This window comes from Alligator mississippiensis, chromosome 12 (assembly GCF_030867095.1).
Source record: "Alligator mississippiensis isolate rAllMis1 chromosome 12, rAllMis1, whole genome shotgun sequence".
Taxonomy (NCBI): domain Eukaryota; kingdom Metazoa; phylum Chordata; order Crocodylia; family Alligatoridae; genus Alligator; species Alligator mississippiensis.
The window spans coordinates 15,701,567-15,723,455 of NC_081835.1; the positions used below are offsets into that span (position 1 = coordinate 15,701,567).

Here is a 21,889-nt window from a genome sequence, read left to right on the forward strand (position 1 = left end):
ACCCTTTGTCTACTGCTGAAGTAGACAGAAGGAAAAGCCATGGCACAGAAGAAGAGGAGAAAGGGAGAAGTGAGAGATAGAGGGGGGAAGGAGGGAAATGAGGCAGCATAACCCAACCGTTACAAAAGCTGTCATTGATTTACTTGCTGATATTGTGTTAAGAAAGCTATCTTCACTATCCAAAACGTTAAAACATAATTCAAAAGAGAAATGTTAAGCTTTAAACTAGGCTTATATTTTAGAATTAAATATTCCACCAAATATCTGGGACATTTTGGTTTAACTGATGTGTCATTTAGGGCAGGGGGGTGGCAAACTACAGCCTGTGGGCTACATTCAGCCTAGGGAACCTCAGGCTTTGGCAGCAGGAGGTGCCTTGTGCAGGCACTCTCCCCATGCCACCACAGGGGCAAAAGATGGCTATAGACAGTTTCCCTATGCTGCCAGGGAGAACAAAAATGACAGTAGCAGGGTCCTAGCACCTGCCTTTGATCCAGGGTGGGTAATTCTGGTTTCCCACCCCTGAAATAGGGCATGGAATCAGTGTACTGTATTATGTTTCAGATCACTGGGCATGTCTACAAATGCTATTAATGCTATAAAGGCTTACTGTGCAGTAAGCCTTCCCAGGAAACATGTCTGCACCTGCTTCCTGTTGCGGTGCAGGGCTGCTCCTACCCTGCTCTGGCCCCCTGCAGCAGCCGGGTGGAGCTCCAGGCTCCCCCGGGGTGCTAGCCCGAGGGCTATCAGGGAGCATGGGGACAGTCCCCCTGTGCATGGGGCCAGGAGAGCTCTGGCTGCAGTGGCAGTAGTCTCCTTGCCCTGTACAAATTGGGAGGAGTCCTGATATATAGGGGAGACGGCTGCCACTGCAGAGCTCTCCTGGGCCCCTGCACATGGGGATAAGACCTATCCCGCTTCTGGGGCAGCTCTCAGCCAGCCCCTGGCTAGGCAGGGATTTCCCTGAGCAGCCCAGGGCTGGCCAGGAGCTGTCCTGCTTCTGACGCAGCTCCTAGCCACCCCCAGCTGAGTGAGGGTTTCCTTGTGCAGCTGGGGGCTGGGTGGGAGCTGTCCCACTTGTGCAGTAAATGGTGTGCACATGTAGAGGGTGATGTATAATTGCACAGCAGATTAGTCAACTGTGCGGTGGAGTGTCCCATGTAGACACACCTACTTAGTACTAAGGAGAAACAAATTCTCACCTTCAGATAAAGAGGAAACTCAACATATATAAGATATTTATTCATGTTCATCTCCCTTGAAATATTTTTAGGAACTATTATTCTGCCAAAACACTGCATGTTGAATATAATGATATCATATTTTCTTTTGTGGGCCTGTGCTTTTCTGTCCAAATCATTCCATTAAGAACAAATAAAATTATTATTTAAAAAGGCTTTCTATTCTGAGAGGCATTTTAACATGAAATGTCATTATCTTTTAATTAAGAAAGAGTTTTTAAAACCAATTATAATTTACATGATAACAAACTGTTGGCACTTTTCTCCCTCTAAGTCATTTTTTACATTTCTTATTTAATTAAGTGATAGTTCCATCACAAAGACAGCAATAAGAAATAGATGTTTATTCTAAAGAGGTGGATATGGGTGTAGGGAGGGAAACTCCTATTTTATCAGAGAAAATCTGATCTTTATTATTAATATTTTATATGTTATATGTATTACAGTACTTCCCAGAAGACTGAATCATGTTCATAACCCTATAAAAACATGTAAGATAATATCCGCCGCAAAATCTTGGAAGTAAGTAAAAATGTATCTTTGCCTCGGTGAGAGTTCCCATTGCTACTAATGAGGCTACTCCCAGGCATCAAATTATATATGCACAGAAGTCTTAACAGGATCTAGCCTTTAATAAGAACATGTAACACAGGTGTTGACACAATGGGATATATGACCAAACTGGAAGGAGAAATGGATAAGAGTAGAAGGACACAAGGGCAAATAGATGAAGTACATAATTTGCAGACTTATGAACCTGTAACAACCTACTTGCCCAATCAATGTCATGAGGCAGTTTACTATGGCACGTTAGGAAGTAAACTTAAAATAGAAATGGACAAAACAATGATTTAATGTGCATTCAGGAAGCTTAGACTTATGAAAATTTCTAAAGCCTCCACAGGTATTCTAGTTTATTATACAATTCAATGTACTTAAATCAATAACTGAAGAGATGGATGGATGGATTCTTTTAATTATTGCATTTACCTGAATTCTGCCTGGCACGATGTTGTCCGTGGTGGTAAAGATGAGCTGCTTGGCATTAGATGTCTCAGGTGCTGCTAATATCACCTTTCCTGTCCCAGTTCCATCCGGACTCGCCAAGATAAACTGTTGCTTTGGAGATGCTGATGAATCCAGAGCTGTCACTATCTGGATTTTCTGTCCTGTTTGCTGATCTGTCACAATCTGTAACAAATATTGAAGAATTCTATCAGGAATAATAGAAGATGGGACCAAAAGATTTTAAACGGTTGCATCTCAGATCTATATCCTATTTTACCTGATGATCTCCACGATTCCTCACTGCCTTGCAACTTGCTTAGTCATTTATATCTGTGGAAGATGAGCATAAATGATTATACAAAGTGCAAGGCAGTGGAATCAGGCCCCCTAAATACACACACACACACACACACACACACACACTCTGCTGCTGCAGAGAAAGATGATATTTAAGTTGCTCATAGAATAGGCAGCACTGATTATGGAAAAAGTTAAGATGTGTGGGGAAACAGCTGGATCATGATTATTATACCAAACTGGTCAGGAAGGAATCTCTATAATATGTGACCCAAACAGTGTAAAATGAATACCTATGAAATACAATGACTAAGATTCTCATGTTCACCTAAATGAAAAATATTAACATATTGTACATGGCAATGAATAGTCAGACATGTAACCAGTCCACACAAAGCAAACCTAGTAAGACAGTATCATAAATTACTCACTTAATGAATTAAAATGATATAGTAAATATACCTTGGAAAACTCTGTGGATGCATCCATACATGTAAGCACGTGCGCTTGCAGCATCTCAAATAGAAACGGTGCAAATTTGAGCCAGGGCTTTTTGCCTTGGCGCATGTGCTTGGACGCGCACTTTGTTGTGGAGCAAATTGTGCCACTTGGGGCAAAATAACCCTGCCTGGCTCCTCCTGGATCTGCAGCCAGGGGGAGCTAGAGCCCGGGGCCAGTACCTGTGCTGTCCCCAGCTGTATAAAAAGCTGCTCTGTCCTGGCCCCATCCGTACAAAAAGCTGCCCTGGCAAACAGCTCAGGGCTACTCGCTCTCAGGAGCTTCTGGGGCCCGGCCACTTGGTACCTGGGGACAGTACCCCTTGTGCCAGCTGTACTGCTGCAGCAGCATCCCAAATCCATTTTTAAAATACCCCAAAATCCATGTTTTTCCACAATTAAAACAAAAGACCACTCTATACACACACACACACCCATATATATATATATATATATATATATATATATATATATATATAGAGTGAGCGAAAGAGAGAGAGAGAGAGAGAGAGAGAGAGAAAGAGAGCAATCAGTTGGGCAATGCTTTATTGGTATATTTACAATGTTAAAGCAATGTGGAAGCCTACCAGTGTCTATCATCATGATAAAATAAATTCTAAATACCTGTATGTGTTGATGTGTGCTTTTCATTTTCTTCACACATGATGGGTGTGTGATGGGGGGGATGTGGTGTTTGCAGGAAGGGGGTAGAAAGGAGTGTGGGGGAAGGCGGGTGGGTGTATGTGGAAGGATGTGGGTTGGTGTGTAGGTAGGTATGGGGTGATTGCTGGGGGGGACTGTGGGTGTGGGGGACCTTGTGGGGAGGCTGCCCAGGAGGGGTGGGTCCCCTGGCCCCCATAGGGTGCAGCCCCCCCCCCCACAGCACATGGAATGTCTCCCACCACAGGGCCCCAGTTCCCCCCTGAAGGGCCACAGCCCCTATCCCCCACAGGGCCCCAGTCCCTCAGCCCAGGGTCCCAGGCACCCTGGAGGGACACAGCTCCCCTGCCCAGGGTCCCAGCAGGACCCAGTGTGGCACGTGGGGACCACATGCTGGGCCCAGCCGGGTCCTGGGGCCTCTCAGCTGGCCAGCCGGGCCAGGCCATTGTGGCAGGACCTGCCACAGCATGCAGGGATCGTGTGCTGGGCCCAGCCATGTCCTGCAGTCCTTGGGGCCCCTTTGCCACCTGGCTGGGCTGGGCCCTTGGCAACAGGAACCGGCATGGTGCACAGGGACCGGGCCTGGGAAGCCACCACAGACGCCCACCCGCAGCAGCGCCGCTGCTCCTGGTCCTGCAGGAGCAACCCCAGGGCTGGCAGGACCTGGCGGGCATGCAGTCCCTGCATACCACTCCAGGTCCTGCTGCCAACAGCCTGGCCCAGCTGGGCAGCAGAGGGGCCCCAAGGGTGACAGGAACCGGCTGGGCCCAGCATGCAGTCCCCGCGTGCCACGCCAGGTCCTGCCACCAAGGTCCAGCGGCCTGTGCGGTCCCCGCCTGTGCCTGCGCAGGGGGTGGTGTGTAGCAGGGCCTGAGCCAGCCCTCTGTGGCTTGCTAGTCCGGCTTTGCACCAGAGTGGGTCACATGGCTCCAGGAGGCATGGGTTCTGTGCAAGCCTCTCGGAGCCCTGCAACCCACTCCGGTGCAAAGCTGGACTAGCGAGCCACACAGAGCTGGGCCGGGTCTATACCACCCGCAGCCCCAGGGACATCCCCCCCTGCCACTCCCCAAATCCCCCCACTTCCCACTGCCACCTCTCACCCACCCACACCCATTAATCCACCCCCTTTTTCATTCCCACATGTGCCTCTTGCCCCGCCTCAAAGGGGCAAGGGGCATGTGCGCACTCATCTGGATGCTCCCTATGAAGTCAAACTCACCCATTCTGAAACAGTGAAAAGTATTAGTAAACTGTGAAACTAGCCTCTGCTGGTAAAATAAGAGAAAAAAATCAACATAATTCAATCTCAGGTCTGTACCTGAGATTGTTACTATTTTGGTTAACAATAAACACACAATTCCAACACAAGGTTTTTTGTTAAACTACAGTTAAGGTTATTATGAAAATGTGATGATTTGTTTGTAAAAGCTACCTGTGTGAGTAATGTTTTGCAGGGCAGGCCCCATAATACTTATAAAACATTAGGATTGCCATTTAAGAACCCCCCACCCCCAATCTGTATTATTATGGCAAAATATCCCATTATCCTTATAATATAGTATATAGTCTTGGTTAATGATAATATTTATGGATATAAAAATTCACCACTCACATTTCAAAACCAGTCACAGCTGAATAAAAGATACAGCAATGATCTTAAGATATACAAACACCCAATGTACGTATTCCATGCATATTGAAATAATTGATTCCATGGTTGTGGTCAGAGGTAAAGATGTTCTGGAGAAATGATGTGTAGTGAATTTGCACATATTGGTACCCCTGTTAAATGAATGTGTGAACTGTTAAGGTAATAGAATACTTATAAAAAATAATGAAAATGACTGGTTATGCTTATTTAATGACTAGATATTTTCCTAATTACAACACTTTTGTTGTTCATTTTGTATAATCCTATTATACATTATAAGAATGGTAACTAGTAGGGGTGCACCGATTATATCAGTTGGCTACAGGATTGGCACCGATAAAAGGAGAAATGACGTTATTGGCTATCAGATTTTTTTCGTTGTTGTAGCTGATAATTGTGGCCATGTGCCTGAAGTACACTGGTAAATGTAGTCCGGACAGGGTAAGGCTTTCCATTCTGCTGAGCACTGGGCACCTTTGCAAAAGTGGCTTCTCCCTGGCGGCTGCAGGTGCTCAGTTATGCAGGGCCCACTGGTGCTGAGACAGCGGCATGCTCTGGGGCAGTGGTGGGCAAAATACGACCTGTGGGCTGGATGCGGCCCGCCAAGCCATTCTATCCAGCCCGTGAGGCCCCTAAAAAATTTAGAAAATTAATATTTATCTGCCCCTGGCTGCCTGTCATGCGGCCCTCGATGGCTTGCCAAAACTCAGTAAGCAGCTCTCTGCCCAAAATAATTGCCTGCCCCTGCTCTGGGGCTTCAAACATGCCAGGAGCCACTGTCTGTGTGAGGATCCATGCTGTCCACCTGGGACGGCAGCACGGGCTGTTGCGGGAGCGGGGCTGTGGGTAGGAGCCGTGGGTAAAGGGGTGACGTGCATGGGAATAAGGTGATCAACCCCAGATGACAAAGCTAATCTCTTTAACAGATTCTTTGCTTCCATTTTTCTGAGCAGGGACAGGGGCATCCCCCACACTGGGATTCCGGATGAACCCAGGGGGGTGCAGCCAGGCCCAGGGTCAGTGAGGACCTAGTCAGGGAGCTTCTGGAGGGACTAGATGTGTTCAAATCAGCAGGTCCTGACGATCTCCACCCCAGAGTGCTTAGGGAATTGGCAGAAGTCACTGCAGGACCCCTGGCACAGCTTTATGAGCACTGGTGGTGCTCTGGTGAGGTGCCTGATGACTGGAAAAGGGCCAATGTGGTCACCATTTTCAAAAAAGGGAGGAAAGAGGACCCAGGAAACTATAGGCCCGTTAGTCTTACCTTGGTCCTGGGGAAGCTGTTTGAGAAAATTATCCAGGAGCACATCTGCGAGGGGCCAGCAGGGGAGTTTATGCTTAGGGGCAACATGGGTTCATTAGAGGCAGGTGCTGTCAGACCAACCTGGTGGCCTTCTATGACCAGGTCACAAAAGCCTTGGACGTAGGTGTCACAGTGGACGTAGTCTTCCTGGACTTTAGGAAGGCCTTCAACGCTGTCTCTCACCCCATCCTGATTAAAAAATTAGGCATCTGTTGTGTCGATGCCTACAGTCAGATGGGTCGCAAATTGGCTGGAGGGCCACACCCAGACAGTGGTGGGGGATGGGTCATTTTCAACCTGGAGAGATGTGAGCAGTGGGGTTCCCCAGGGCTCAGTCCTTGGGCCCGCACTGTTCAATATCTTCATCAGCGAGTTGGACAAGGGGGTGAAAAAGCACCTTGTTCAAGTTCACAGATAACACTAAGATTTGGGGAGAAGTGGGCATGCTAGAAGACAGGGACAGGCTACAACTAGATCTTGACAGGTTACAGAGGTGGGTGGATGAGAATAGGATGGGATTCAATACTGATAAGTGCAAGGTGTTGCACCTGGGAAGGAAGAACCAGCAGCATACCTACAGGCTGGGGAACTCCCTTCTCATCACCACAGAGGCAGAGAAGGATCTTGGAATCACTATTGATTCCAAGATGAACATGGGCCGGCAGTGTGGGGACGCGGTCAGGAAGGCTAACTGCACGTTGTCATGCATCCATAGAGGTATCCCAAGCAGGTCCAAGGAGGTGATTTGCAATTTGCGACACTGGTCAGGCCGCAGTTGGAGTACTGCATCCAGCTCTGGGTGCCACACTTCAGGAGGGATGTGGACAGCATCAAGAGGGTCCAGAGGAGGGCCACTCACATGATTATGGGGGCAGCAGGGCAGACCCTATGAGGAGAGGCTATGAGACCTGAACCTGTTCAGCCTCCTCAAGAGAAGGCTGAGAGGGGATCTGGTGGCCACCTATAAACTTGCCAAGGAGGACCAGCAGGCAATGGGAGAGTCCCTGTTCCCCCGAGCACTACCGGGGGTAACAAGGAACAAGGGCCATAAGTTGACTAAGAGTAGATTCAGGCTAGATATCAGGAGGCACTACTGCACTGTCAGGGTGGCTAGGAGCTGGAACCAACTTCCAAGGGAAGTGGTGCTTGCCCCTACCCTGGGGGTCTTCGAAAGGAGGCTAGACAGCCACCTAGCTGAGTTCATTTGACCCCAGCTTCCTTTCCTGCCCATGGCAGGGGGTCAGACTAAATGATCTGCTTAGGTCCGTTCTGACCCGACCAACTATGAAACTATGAAACACCCTCCTCATTGAGAATCTCTGCTACTGTATTTCATGAAGCTTAACAATTCTGTAGAAAGGAAATCCGACAAAGCTGGAGAAGAAACCAGGCTCTTGTGAAATGTTTCCTTGAAGTTTAGAATTTCTGCCTTTCACTGTATTCTGAAAAAATAGCTTTGAAGAGCTCTTTTAATTTTTTTTTATTTGTAGATTTTATCATTTTCTACCTCATCTCAATGACCAGTGCAGAGTTTAAAGTTTTCTGCAAATAAAATAAAGAATTTCTGCACATAAAATCAGTGCATGAAGTCTAAACCAGTTTGCTTCTATAAGCATATGACTTTATCGGAAGGCTAATGAGCAACCATTACTCTTAAGGCTGCTAGGATAACAAGTTTGCCCAAGGAGGTGTTTCCTGACCAGCGTTTTACATTGCAAATCTTAGCTAGCAACACAAATTCATAAATATTAAAGTACTATCTATGGATCACAATATTTCCATGATACTGCTGTATCTATTTTAAGGGAATTTTTTTCTGCCATTCTGATACTTTTCCTCTACACAGACTGGTAGCTCCTTCAGAAGCAGGAGGTTGATGAAGAACTAAATGAACTTTTGTGCCTAACTGACCAAAATTGAAGTTAACGGCGTGATGATTTGCATCCTGAACTCCATCATGTGCCTGGTAATTTTCAGTCATGCATTTTTAGGAAATACATGTTTTCTGATTAGTTGGAGAGAGATATGTCTATATGTAGAGAGACAAAAGGCTCATCCTACTGTGAATTAACCAGAAGTATGTCTAGAAAAGAGAAGGCAGGGTAGATTTGCACATTTATAGACTAAACCAGTGATGTATAGTATAAGCTATACATATTAGTTAGGATTCATGCAGAAGGCAGGGTAGATTTATACCTTAAAGCTAGGTACAGACATTAGAAGAGGCTGAGGCAGAATTGATCAAAGTTACGTTGTTTTGTGTAAGTGGCATAGTTTAGATTGGTAATGAACAGACCACACATTTGCTGTTTGGTGTGGGATGAGGAGGGGACAATCTTGGATTCTGCCATTTTTTAAACTAGTCTGTGTGCACCAAACTTCTGTCCTGTTATGGGTAGAGACTGGTTTCCGATCACTTATATCAGTAAAAGTGTAATGTCTGGACCTGGCCTTATGGACTACCTACACCAGAGATATATTGCAAAAGCTATGCATCCCCGGATGTATAGCTATTTTGTACATCTCTGGTTTAGTCTATAAAGGTGCAGATCTCCCCTGCTTTCTGCCTCACTCCAGACTAACAACTTATCTCTACAAAAGAGAAACCTTATACAGTGTTGGAATCTGGAGAGACTGATTGTGAAGAGGTACTTGCTTTATTTTTGCTCTCCTAGACATAAGGGAGATAGACAAAAATTATAACAAAAAATATGCCACTGGACAACTCCCAATGCTCAGCTATAAATAGTAATCATAAAGAGACCTCTGTGATTTCTGAAATGTTAAACACAAGACCTCACTATAATCAGTCAAAGAAATAACACTGGACAATGACTGGGCAATGTTTTGTTTCCTACAAAGGGCATATGGATTCCATGTTCATTAAGAAGGGAATATCACGTAGAATCAAACAATTATATCTTAGCTCTTTTTCTGAAGAGGAAGAGAATTTTAGGTTGTACTGAATGCCTGATCTGGCTCTCACTGAACTTAAAGGACTTCAACAGATTTTGTAATAACTCTAAGTGGAAAGAGGAAAAATGAAGATATAATATTTCGTTACTTAAATCAGTGGACTTTTACCTGAATGCGTTGTGGTGAAGCTACGGAAGAGTCTGTGGAGATAATCTGGATACGTGGGGAGGGGCTGGTCATCACTGGTGATTCAGATAATGATGTCTGAACAGTCTGTACCTGTAAATAAGCAGGGAGAAATTGTACTTCGATGCCCTTTTACAAAATACCACATATTTCCTTTCCTAATCATCAAGCAGCTCCATCACGGATTCTAGATTTATTACAAAAGGTTTCAGTCAGTAAAACTCATTGCATCTGTTTCCACTGAATTTTCAGAGTATGTTGTTGCTGTTGAAAAGAATGCACCAATTATTCTATAGAACAGCCCCTGTATAATATAACTTTAACTGCCACAATAAAACAGTGTGGTCTTCCAGTTATTGGAATGCAAAAATATACTTTCTTAACTTCCAACAATTTATTCAATAGATTTTTGCTTCCTTTTAAAATAAAGTTTTTTGTATCGGACACAATAGTATATTGCATTAACAGATCACCTTTTCTGTGAGAATCTTAACATGTCTGATGAACATTTGAGTCCAGAATTTTCAAAAGCAGGTGCCAAAATTTAGATAGCTAGATCCACATTCAGGTTCATGCCTAAAATTGGCCTGGATTGTAGATGTCTGTGCACCTGCCTCTTCCATTTACTTTAATGAGATTAGTGAGCACTCAGTCACTTATTCATTGGTTGCTTTCAGTAACATGCCTGTCAGATTTAAGAATGAACTTTTAGGCGATCAAGTGAGTTCATATGCCTACAGCAATCTTTTGGAGATAGTATTGCTATTACTATTTTATAGATGAAGAAAATGAAATGTTGTGAGATTTGTGATCTGCAAAGTCTGAGTTTTAGGATCAACGTTCTATTCTCCAGACCATTATTTCAGACCAAGCCTTTCTCATGTGGGTGAAGAAAAGAAAACTTATTACCAATCCTACATTTTTTGTGTAACTCAAAAATACCCTTGTGAGCCCAGAGATGTTCTGATTCTTGGTTGGGACTTTCACTTAAAGAAAAGATAGTCAAAGACAGGGGGTAATGAGCGCTCTGCAGGAGTCCGTACGCTTCCTGTCGGCCAGACCCTGAGATTTTCCTCTTTTAGTGCTTATCTGTGTAGTCTACCTAAAATCTTGCATAATGCTTGGCTACCTCTGCAGTCTACTTTGAACAAGGTGCAGACTCACTTGCCTAGTAGCCATGAATTTCAGCTGTGAATTTCAAATTTAAGATTTAAAGAGTTGATATGTATTTGGATAAGCAACTGTAGATAAGTTTAGGTGGTTCTAGTTTTACTCTGATTTCTAGATCAAATTTGCCCAGCATGCAAGTTTTCTTTACTGGTAGTGCTGCAGACCTTCCCACACATAAATAATAATGAGTACCAGATAGCCCATTCCTGTCCTTAGTTTTACATGTTCAGTTGTTATTATCCTCAATGAAGGTTTCACAAGTAGGACAAAGGGTAATACCATATTTTCTTGCATATAACATGTCCCCCTCCAAATAAAACATGCACCTTGTTTTTTGAAGGTAGAAAGTAGAAAAAACAGATTTTTTCCCCAGTCATGACATAGAGTAAGTCTTCTTGGAAACACAGAGGGTGGGTCTCCATGTGCAGGGGCATGGAGTTTGTGGTGCCACAAACTGCACATGGAGAATATGAAAATGTGTGTCGCACTGCAGATTTGCAGTGCAGTTGCAAAATTTGCTATCAGGAAATCCCAGTAGCAAAAAAACCAAAAAACCCCCCAAACCCCCCAACTCTGGGGGAAAAAAGCAGCATAGAGCATGCATCAGTAGCATGCACTGGAACAAATGGAGGGCTGGCCAGACAGAGCAATTCTCTGGCTGCTGGCTAAGCTCCATGCTGCCAGATCTGCACCTCTACTGCACCAGGACACCAAGTAATACTACTGGGGTCAGCACAGAGCCCCATCCTCCCTTACCCTTACCCAGGATAATTTGCTGCTCACCAAAGCACACGTGCAGGGGCATGTGATGGGGCATAAAGCAGTGGCACAAACTTGTGCTGCTGTCTTTTGTGCCTCTACAAGCGCACGCCCCTCCACATGGGGACCTACCCACAGATTCCAAGAAGTATGGCATCCCAGGAAACCATTTGAGGGAGTCAGCTGGTACTGGGAACTTCCTGTTGTCTTTTGCCTCACCCAGACTGTGTCCTTGGATGCCACATTTCTTGGACACTCAATATTCCCAGGAGGACTTACTCTGTATCACACAAGGTTAGGCCCTATCTTTGCAAGGCCAGTAGCAAGACTGTTAGTTCTTTATTACAGGTAGTTCTTTATACAAGTTCCTGTAAAAAAACATAATGTTTCCACATCAAAAGCCTCATCAAGCCTCACTTCCTGCTTCAGGCACAAGCTACATAGTGCTCAGCCAATAGCTGCAACTGTGAGAGGTTTTAACACAGGACTCCACCCCATTAGCTTGTTGAGCCATAAAAACGGAAGTAATCTTGGCAGCTGTATGGCATGCAGTGTCTCCAGGTATGCTTGGAAGAAAACAGTGAAGAAAACATCTCCCTGCTTAACAGACACCCCAGTTTGGGGGTTCTGATTTTAGGGGAAATGGTGCATATTGTGTGCAAAAAAAATACAACACTTGTTCCTGCCACTGGAATTCAGTTAACAACTCTGTTAGTGAGTGACAGAACAGAAACTATCTCCCTCCACAGTTCCTGTCTGTCTTCATTCTGCAGGACTAATGAATACAAAATGCTGCATAAGCCCATTTTTGCCATGTAAGGAAGGAGATGAACCCTGAATACATCCAGAGAACTGAAATGCTGTTCTTCTACCATTATATTCAGCAAAGAAGTGCAGTTTAAATGCATTTGTTTGAGTGTGATATCATGAGTATGGTTGTTCAGTAGGGGTGCACAAATAAAGATTTTCTTGGCCGATACCAATAACTGATTATTCACCAGGGGTATTGCCCAATGTCAATCTGATAACCTATTTACAGGAGCACAGCCGGGCAGCATGGAGAGCAGCGCCCTCCAGGTAGGTCTGTGGTGGGGAAGGGGATGGGCAGAGGTGGCAGGGCAGATTGAGGCCCCCATGGTGAGGGAGGGAGTGGGGCAGGGGCTGGGGCTGTCAAGCCAGGGTGGTGAATGGGACCCCAGGACTAGGGCAGGCAGCGGGAAGGAGCTGCAGGCAGCTCATCCAGAGGATCAGCATCCTGGTGCTTAAAAATGGCAGCAGCGGCACTTGAACTAAAGCTTGTCAAATAAGCTTTAGTTCAAGTGTCACTGCCACCATTTTTAAACACAGGGACATTTTTAGGAGCAGAACCGAGCTGGGCAAGGGCAGAGGCAGGCTGCTCACTTCAGGCTTAGGGCTCTCCACCCTGCTGCCTTTGCCCTGGGAGCCATGAGCTGGCTAAATGTCCCCTTCCTGCCCAGCAGAGGGAGGCACAATGTGCTGTCACCGCTGCTGCCAGGCGGGCAGGGGTTGCATAGCAAACATGTAGCTCCTAGGACAAAGGCAGCAGGGCAGAGAGCCCCAAGCCCACAGTGTGCAGCTCACATCTGCCCCACACACAAATCCAGGGGGGGCACATGCCCCGTATGCCTCTCCCAGGAGGTGCACGCAGTTGCAAGGAGCCACCTCCCACCCTAGGGTCCCATTCACCACCCTGGCTGGGCAGCACTCCCAGCCCCACTCCCTCCTTCACCATGCATGCCTCAATCTGCCTCTTCCCCTCTCTATGCCCCTTTCCTCCCCCACACCTCTTCTCCTCCACAGACTTACCTTCAGGGCACTGCTGTCCACCTTGGCTGGCTGCATTCCTGGCCATGTGCATGCTGCAGCTGTACACATGCACATGGCATTTGGGGATCCTGGCCAGAAGGCATATTATCTTCATCCGTGACATTATTGGCTACACCGGCCAAAAAAGCTGACAGCTGATAACATTATTTTTCCTTTTATCAGTGCAGATCCAATATGGCACTGATATATCAGTGCACCTCTATTGTTTAGGACAGAGGGAGGGCAATCTCTTCTGGCAGTCATGCCACAAATGAGCTCTACACCCTCCCTAAGTGTCACTCTGATCCTTTTCCCTTGCCCTATCTGCTACTCAGCTTGTTGCTCCCTGTGCTGCCTCCCTGGCCAAGGTGATGCTCTGTTCTATGCTTCCTGTCCTGTGCTCCCTGTCTGATCTGCAGATCTGCTTTCTGCTCCCTGCCCTATCTGCCACTGTGCTGCCTGCCTCTCCTCAGTCTCCTACATGCCACACACAGATCCTGCCTATGCTACTTTTGACATCCATGCTACAGGTTGGCCACCCCTGGTTTAGGACATTTGGTTACCTCTGTCCTAGAAAGATTATAGACACATTCAATCAGATTTCCAAGATTTCACAGATTCATAGACATTAGGGCTGGAAGGGACCTTGGAAGATCATTGAGTCCAGTCCCTTGCCTGAGGGGCAGGAAGTCAGCTAGGGTCAAAGGATCCCAGAAAGATAAGCGTCCAAATGTTTCTTAAAAGAGTCCAGAATAGGTGCTTGCACCACCTCTGGAGGGAGTCTATTCCAGGCCTTGGGGTCTTGGACAGTAAAGAAGTTTTCTGTGAGCCTTAGCAGCGCAACAACCTTCAAGACCTCTGTACACGTAAGGGAGATTACATGGGCACTCCAAACTTATACATACAGAATCCTACCGACTGTGATTTTTTTTCTGTTCATTCTCATGTCCATTCAGCCCTCAATTATGCTGACATAAGTGCCAATAAGAGGAAACAAGTAGTACTCATTTTGATCATGGCTTCTGTAAAGTAAGCACTGGCCAGCTAAGAAACAGACTAAGAACCCAAATTCATTTCACAAAGGCCGCTAATAGGCTTTCAGTCATTATCAACTTGCAAGTAAAAGAGAAAGTGCCATATGCCATCATCAATCCCCAGACCCAGTAAATTTGTTTTGGTTAAGCTCTGCTTCAGCTCTAGTGTTCATCTGAGCCATATGAAAAAGCCTTATTAGGTTTTATTGGCTTCCCTCATATCTAAATATGAACTGAATCTACTATTTGATTCCTCACTATTTGGAAGAGAATGCAAAAACATTTTCAATCCTATTTGTGTATACATCAAATAAAAAACTTACCCTTTCATTATTGAAGCAACTATATAAATATTTACATAACACTGTCTATTCAGCCACAAACCTGAGAATAACAAAATCAAGACTGGGTCCTTCAAGCCCTCCACACAAAAGATGCCATCTGAAATGGACAGAATTTGCATACTTGGGAGAGCTCCCAGGATTGAACCCTCTAAATGAGAGTCAGTACAAAACACTTGGATTTGTAATACATTATTGAAATAACAATTTTCAAAAATCCATTCTGATATACATTATTAAAACACATTTTTATATCTTTATTTGTATGGTGCTCATTAGAAATAGGCTTGTTTTAAATTTATGTTCTGCAAATCAGTACTCCGGGACGTAGGCAAATGCCTTTGCCTATTGAGGGAAAATTGAAATCAATGGATATTATTTGATTAGTGAATCATAGTGTGCAAATGTAACAATATTTTTAACTAACATTCCTAGAAAGCTCTGGCACACAGATTTCACGTCCACATGGAACCATTGTTTTTAATACACTGGATTACAACAGTTTCTCAGAAAAGACTAAAATATTTGATTTGTCAATAATTTTTAACACAACAGAATACGCTAGTTCCAGATAGAGTCAAGAGCCTGCATCACAGACCATTGCTCAGTCACGTGCTTTATTGATAGTTTTTGTACAAACAGAACCCAGCAATAATATTGAAGTGATTAGTGGCAACAGCTTTTACCATTTAAACAACAAATACTGACAGCTATTATTACAACAATGATACAAAATAGCAATTTTTCCTTTTAATTTACTTAACTAAATAGTCAGACAAGGAACTCAGACCACATGGTACTGTAGGCTGACTATATATATATATATATATATATATATATATGTGTGTCACATTTCTATCTTCTATAGTCAGATTTCCAAAGAATTCAGTTTCTGTGACATCTACTTATTTGAGACCAGTGAGGTACAAATGAGCCACAACTAAGGTTGTAATTAAATATTTTTTAATCTGAATGTATTAAAAAATTTAGAATTGTTAAAGTGTATCTGTGATGCAAAATGAAACTTATCTTAAACGTTATCTCATTCATTTTGAAGTTCTGATCTGCTCAAAATCCTACACAAGTCAGGCTATGATGGTAATTACATTCCATTAATTATGAGGATTTAAACTGTTCCTAAGTAAATTCCTGTATTGTCAAGGGTATTGTAAAATTGTATCCGTTGCGTCATCAACCTACAACAACCATATAGTCTTAGTGTTTAGAAATCCCAAGAAAATTCTTAAATTTTTAGGATTTGGTCTTAGATTCACTATATTCTATCTTTTGATAAAACCCTGGTCTCTTGAAACATAAAATATTAATATTAATATATTATATTAATTTACATGGAGCTTACATTGACAAAAGCAGAAAAGTTACCCCCACCCAAGCAGTTCTGGAAGGACCCGTTGATCAAGTCTGCCTTGCTTGAGAACACTGAACTTGGACTTAGTCATAAATTAAATTTGTATAGGGAGGAACGTTTTGTTAGTTGTTATGGTGAATATAAGTATTTTAGCTACTCTTTGATTTAAAGTAAAGAAAAACACTTAAGGCACCAAGCAAAATATTACTGCACATTATCTAGTAACATAAAATGTTAATTAATTATATTCAAATAAAAACTATTATTAACTGAGTCATGTAGCTCTATTCCTTTTGTCCTAGGAGAGACAGACACAGGGCATAGGACTGCTCAGTGGTGTTACAGAGCATCCAATATTTTAAAATTAGATGCCTAACAATCAAAAAATCTAATTCCTGGTGTCAGGAGGACTTTTGCACCCACTTACATAGAGTACAAACTATGAACGATATTAGTCCAAAGGCAAAAGGCTCATGACTTACCATATAATTCACTGGACTAGGCACCAGCAGAGTCAACAGTAGTTCAAGCCATGGTGCATTTCATCCCACAGCTCAGCACCACTCAGTATGTTTGTGTATTCCAGATACCCCCCACAAAGGATCCACGGGCTAATTAGCCTCCCACTCATGACTGGAACCAGGTGCTCTTGTCATGAGTTCTGGGATCTGCCAAAAATTGATAGGCAGATGAGACATAAGGCAACTTTTTCTGGCTTCACCTCATGGAGGGAGGGGCCATACTAGTATAGTTTCATAGTTGGTAGGGTCGGAAGGGACCTGAGGAGATCATCTAGTCCGACCCCCTGCCATGGCAGGAAAGAGTAGTGGGGTGAAACGACCCCGGCCAGATGTTCGTCCAGCCTTTTTTAAAGACTCCCAAGGTAGGAGCCAGCACCACTTCTTTTGGAAGTTGGTTCCAGGTCCTAGCCGCCCTGTTAGTGAAATAGCGCCTCCTAATGTCTAGCCTGAAACTACCCTCCGCTAGCTTGTGTCCGTTGTTTCTTGTAACTCCCAGGAGTGCTTGGAGAAACAGGGACTCTCCCAATGCCTGCTGGTCCCCCTTGACTAGTTTGTAGGCTGCCACTAGATCCCCTCTCAGCCTTCTCTTCTGGAGGCTGAACAGGTTCAGGTCCCTCAGCCTCTCCTCGTAGGACCTGCCCTGCTGACCCGTGTTATGCAACAGGATAAAAGAGGGATTCTGCGTGAACTGTTTGGGGCCTGTTTGGTGATGTTTGCCAGACATTTAAGACTCGTGAAGAAACAGTAATCACTAGAAATGGTAAAGAAAGGTGCAGCAAAGCTGTGGGAATGAAGAAGTAAAAATGTATGCAATATAGCGGCTCACCATGACTTGAAAAAGAGTTGTGCTGAGGAGGGCTGTGCTCAGTGGGCACTACTATATACCTTACTGACACGTGTTGCATTAAGCTATCCTTACAGTCCCATAAGCTTGCCCAATATAGACTATGTGCTTTATAGTCATGCTCAGTGTTGGTTGGCTGCATTTAATCAACTTCATAGTTGGTTTTTACTACAAAAATGTAAGGTGAGAGACTTTTTTTTCCTATGCTGATTGGGTGAAAAAACCTTACCCTTATTTGAGTAAATAAGGTCTTGTGTATTTTGTGTATATAGTGGCTGTCTAAGTGTATTTGTCTGTCTGTCCCTACTAACATACAGAGTACCTACATATGAACATAAGGGTGAAGACACTAAAGGCCACTAAGCTACAACACTTGACCAGCTTGTTCAGATGTATCTACAAAATCAGAAGTGCTCAACTTCTGACCTGTGGGCTGGATCCAATTAACAGAGCCATGACATTAGGCCCATGGCTCTTCCCACAGGTCCAGAAATTTGGCATTGGGGAGCAGTAGCAGCATTAATTGCTCCCAGAGCCATAAACACTGTCACTCCTCTTTCACTGGCAAATTTCTGGACCCGTTGGGAGCCCTGTGGTATGGATGACATGGTTCTGTGCACCAGATGGCACTGGTGCATGGTTGCTTTATGGCTGGATTCAGCGTGCAGGGTCAATCTGCAGATGCAATCCAGTGTGTGGGTTCATGACAATGCTCTGGATCACACCTGTGGACTAACCTCGCGCTGGATCTGGCCTGGAGACTGGCCCTACATCACTCATCTAGCTTCAGAGGCCAGGGAGGCTGAGCATAACTATACATAATGACATCTAAAATAATGATCATTGTATATTTCTGACAATTGTATGCATCAAAACAGAAAACACACACTGTGCTATTGAATATGTCAGATTTACCATTCCACTGATTTCAATGGAATGGTTATGGCTTGATACAAAATGGCAGACATGGTAGAACATTACCAGTGCAAAGGGTTAATTTCTCTTAAATACAAAAGATGCAGGACTGAGAAAGAATCAGGAGTTTCTTATTTTAAAGCGAAATTGCTTCCTAACCATGTCAGACACATACAAAGGACTGGAATATATCATCACGGGTTGCCATCATGCCATACTAAAGAGTTATAATTGCACCAGTTTTAAATATTTAATTAAGAAATATACCCTCAGCTTTAAAAATATGCAACTTTCTGAGTGGATTTAAGAAACAGGACTATCAGAAATCAACCAGCTTCTCTTCATGGCTGTTATATAAGAGTGTTTTTATCTATAATATTCAGCTAGAAATAGATTAATTAACCTTATTCTGAATAAAAAGTCTGAATATTATGTCAGGTAAATAAAACAGTTTTGCTTATATGTTGTTTATATGTAAGTTGTAGGATTATAACCAGTGTTTACTATTCAAATTTGGTGTGCAAAATATATAACACACTATGAAACTTGTACCACATGTTTAAAGCAGCCACTATAAAAGATGCAAACACTGTAAGTAAAATTTTAGTCTACCAAGTTAATTAAGGAAGGCATAATATATTCTGCAAAAGATGAAAACAGGTTTAAAAAATATCCAAGACAGCAGCTTGCTTTTCTTTTTAAATACTGGCAACTAATTAGAAGTCTGTCAATAGATGATAAAGGAAAGAAAACAGGCCTTAAATCATAAGAAACTTCAACCTACCAAATTTTAAACATATTTAATTATGAGTTGTTTACAAGTAACCACTACATATTTTTCCTTACAATTACTCAAAAAAGAATCCATTTTCCAAAAGCTTTTTTAAAAATCAGATTCCATTAAGCAAAACATATTGAGTCTACACATTTCAAGAGAAAATAAAACAATCTGCTTCAATACCCTTAGCATTGTTTGCTTCCTGGAGCTCCCTAGCTATACTATATACTGTACAGACTCTAGTACTTACAGTGTCAGATCCTTCCTGCAGCTTTATTTACATTTTTTCTCAGCAAACCTTTCAGCCCAAAACAATCCAACAAGAATGTAGAGGTCACTTTTAGTCTGTTCACAGACATTTGCATCCAGTCTCCATTAGTGAAGATTCCAATCACAGAAACCAGACAGAATTATTTAAAAATGCCCTCTCTGTGACCCTGCTCCTCTGAAGGTCAAGTGCACTATCACTCCCTGTAACCAAGGAAGCAGAATCGACGTGTTCCTGCTGTTTTGCCAGCTGCTGAAGCAGTTTGTCTAATAATACAATTAATTTCATCTGGGGAAGATGCACTCAGGTTATAAAGCTTCCCCTTCTCTCCACCTCAGCCCCTCAACTTGCTACCTCTCTGTGAACTATAAAGCAGCACACAAAAATGTTTTTGAGAAAAAAAAGACTTTGCCCAGCTCTTGAATTATTTTCAAATCATTAAAATGGAAAAAGAAAACCACCATGTTCCCCGTGGAGCATCTTTATCTTTACAGTTCATTAAGCTAATGTATTTAAAGGAACACAGGCCTCACTAAACTACTATGCACCCCTCAAACATGAAGAAATGTAATCAGTCTTATTAAATGTAAGAATTAATACATTAAATTCATGATGCATATCAGATTATTGTGATTCATTATTTTAACTCCCTAACAAAACATTTGGCATTGGATGTAATGAAATCTGGCAAATTAAAGCAACAATATGCTACTAATAAAAGAAACATTTTGAAATATCTGGAAGGGATTTTTTTTCTTGTCTTCATAATTTAACTAAATGTTGGAGAGATGTAGCTGAAATCCATGAAAAATGTTATGATGGTAAATTTAATTACAGTGAATTTCCATTACAAAAACTTATGTAACAACTCCATGACCTAGGTGACTTTAACTAACACTAGGATTTAATTTCAACTTCAAGGACTCCTAACCTGAGTACTGAAATGTGTTCTCCATTAAATCTGGCACTTTACACAATAATAATAAAACAATGAAGACAAGATTTATCTACTGTATAACATCATGAACTTGGAAGAGTTTAAAAGTCTTCAGCCTGTCTATAGAATAACTACTACCAGCTTACGTCAGTGCAGATTTTTCAGTGTGGGGGCATGGACAACAAAAACACAAACTGCTTAAAAATGCGGTAGGTACACGTACTGCATAGCTAACCTACTGTAAGCATTCTGGTTCTCCATTCCTGTCCCACAGTAAATAGATCTAAGCTGCAAACATTTAACCCTGCTTCATTCAACTTATTTTACCTTAGGACAGAAGCAGTCAATTCAGATGTATTCCTGAATGGTGAAAAAAACTTTCCCCTTAAAATGGAATAACGGTATATCAGTCCATGATCACATGCAACCCATGTTAAGTCAACAAACTTACACCCCAATTCAGTAAGGTACCAAAAAACCTAAATAAATCTAAGCAAGTATAGTAGAAAACTAGAGTTGGAAGGGACCTCAGGAGGTCATTTAGTCCAATCCCCTGCTCAAATCAGGACCCTCCCTAGCTAGATCATCCCAGCCAGGGCTTTTTCTACCCAGGTCTTAAAAACCTCCAAAGATGAAGATCCCCAAACCTCTCTGGGTTACCTGTTCCTGTGCTTTACTACCTCCTAGTAAGAAAGTTTTTCCTAATATCTAACCTATATTTCCCTTGCTGCAACTTGAGACCGTTGCTCCTTGTTCTATCATCTGCCACCACTGAGAACAGTCCAGCTCCATCCTCTTTTGAACCCCTCTTCAGGTAGTTGAAGGCTGCTATCAAATCCCCCATTAGTCTTCTCTTCTCCAGACTAAATAAGCCCAGTTTCCGCAGCCTCTCCTCGTGTGCCTCAGTCCCCTCACCATTTTCGTTGTCCTCCACCGGACTCCCTCCAATTTGTCTACATCCTTTCTGTGGGAAGGGTTTCAAAACTGGACACAGTACTCCAGATGTGGTCTTACCAGTGCCAAATAGAGGTAATAATCACTTCCCTTGATCTGCTGGCAACACTCCTACGAATGCAGCCCAGTATGCCGTTAACCTTCTTTGCAACAAAGGCACACTTGGTTCATATTCAGCTTACTGTCTACTGTAACCCCCAAGCCGTTTTCTGCAGAGCTGCTGCTTAGCCAGTCAGCCCCCAGTCTATATGTGTGCATGGGATTGTTCCATCCTAAGTGCAAGATGTACTTGTCCTTATTGAACCTTATTAGATTTCTTGTGGTCCAATCCTCCAATTTGCTGTGGTCTCTCTGAATCCTAGCCCTACCCTACAGCATATTTACTACTCCCCGCAGTTTGGTGTAATCTGAAA

General features: G+C 43.3%; 1 protein-coding gene across 5 annotated transcripts in view; it reads right to left on the reverse strand.

Annotated features, from left to right (window-relative positions):
- NR2C2 (nuclear receptor subfamily 2 group C member 2) overlaps positions 1-21,889 on the reverse strand; it is a 78,823-nt gene that overhangs the window by 35,545 nt on the left and 21,389 nt on the right. For all 5 annotated transcript variants that reach the window (XR_009456104.1, XR_009456105.1, XM_059716018.1 and 2 more), the window contains 2 exons: positions 9,742-9,852; positions 2,232-2,432 (listed from right to left, as the gene is read on the reverse strand). Coding sequence is in view for 3 of the 5 variants with exons in the window: in XM_059716016.1 (XP_059571999.1) it covers positions 2,232-2,432; positions 9,742-9,852 (312 nt within the window). In the remaining 2 variants the exon portion in view is untranslated. The remainder of the gene's footprint in view (positions 1-2,231; positions 2,433-9,741; positions 9,853-21,889) is intronic.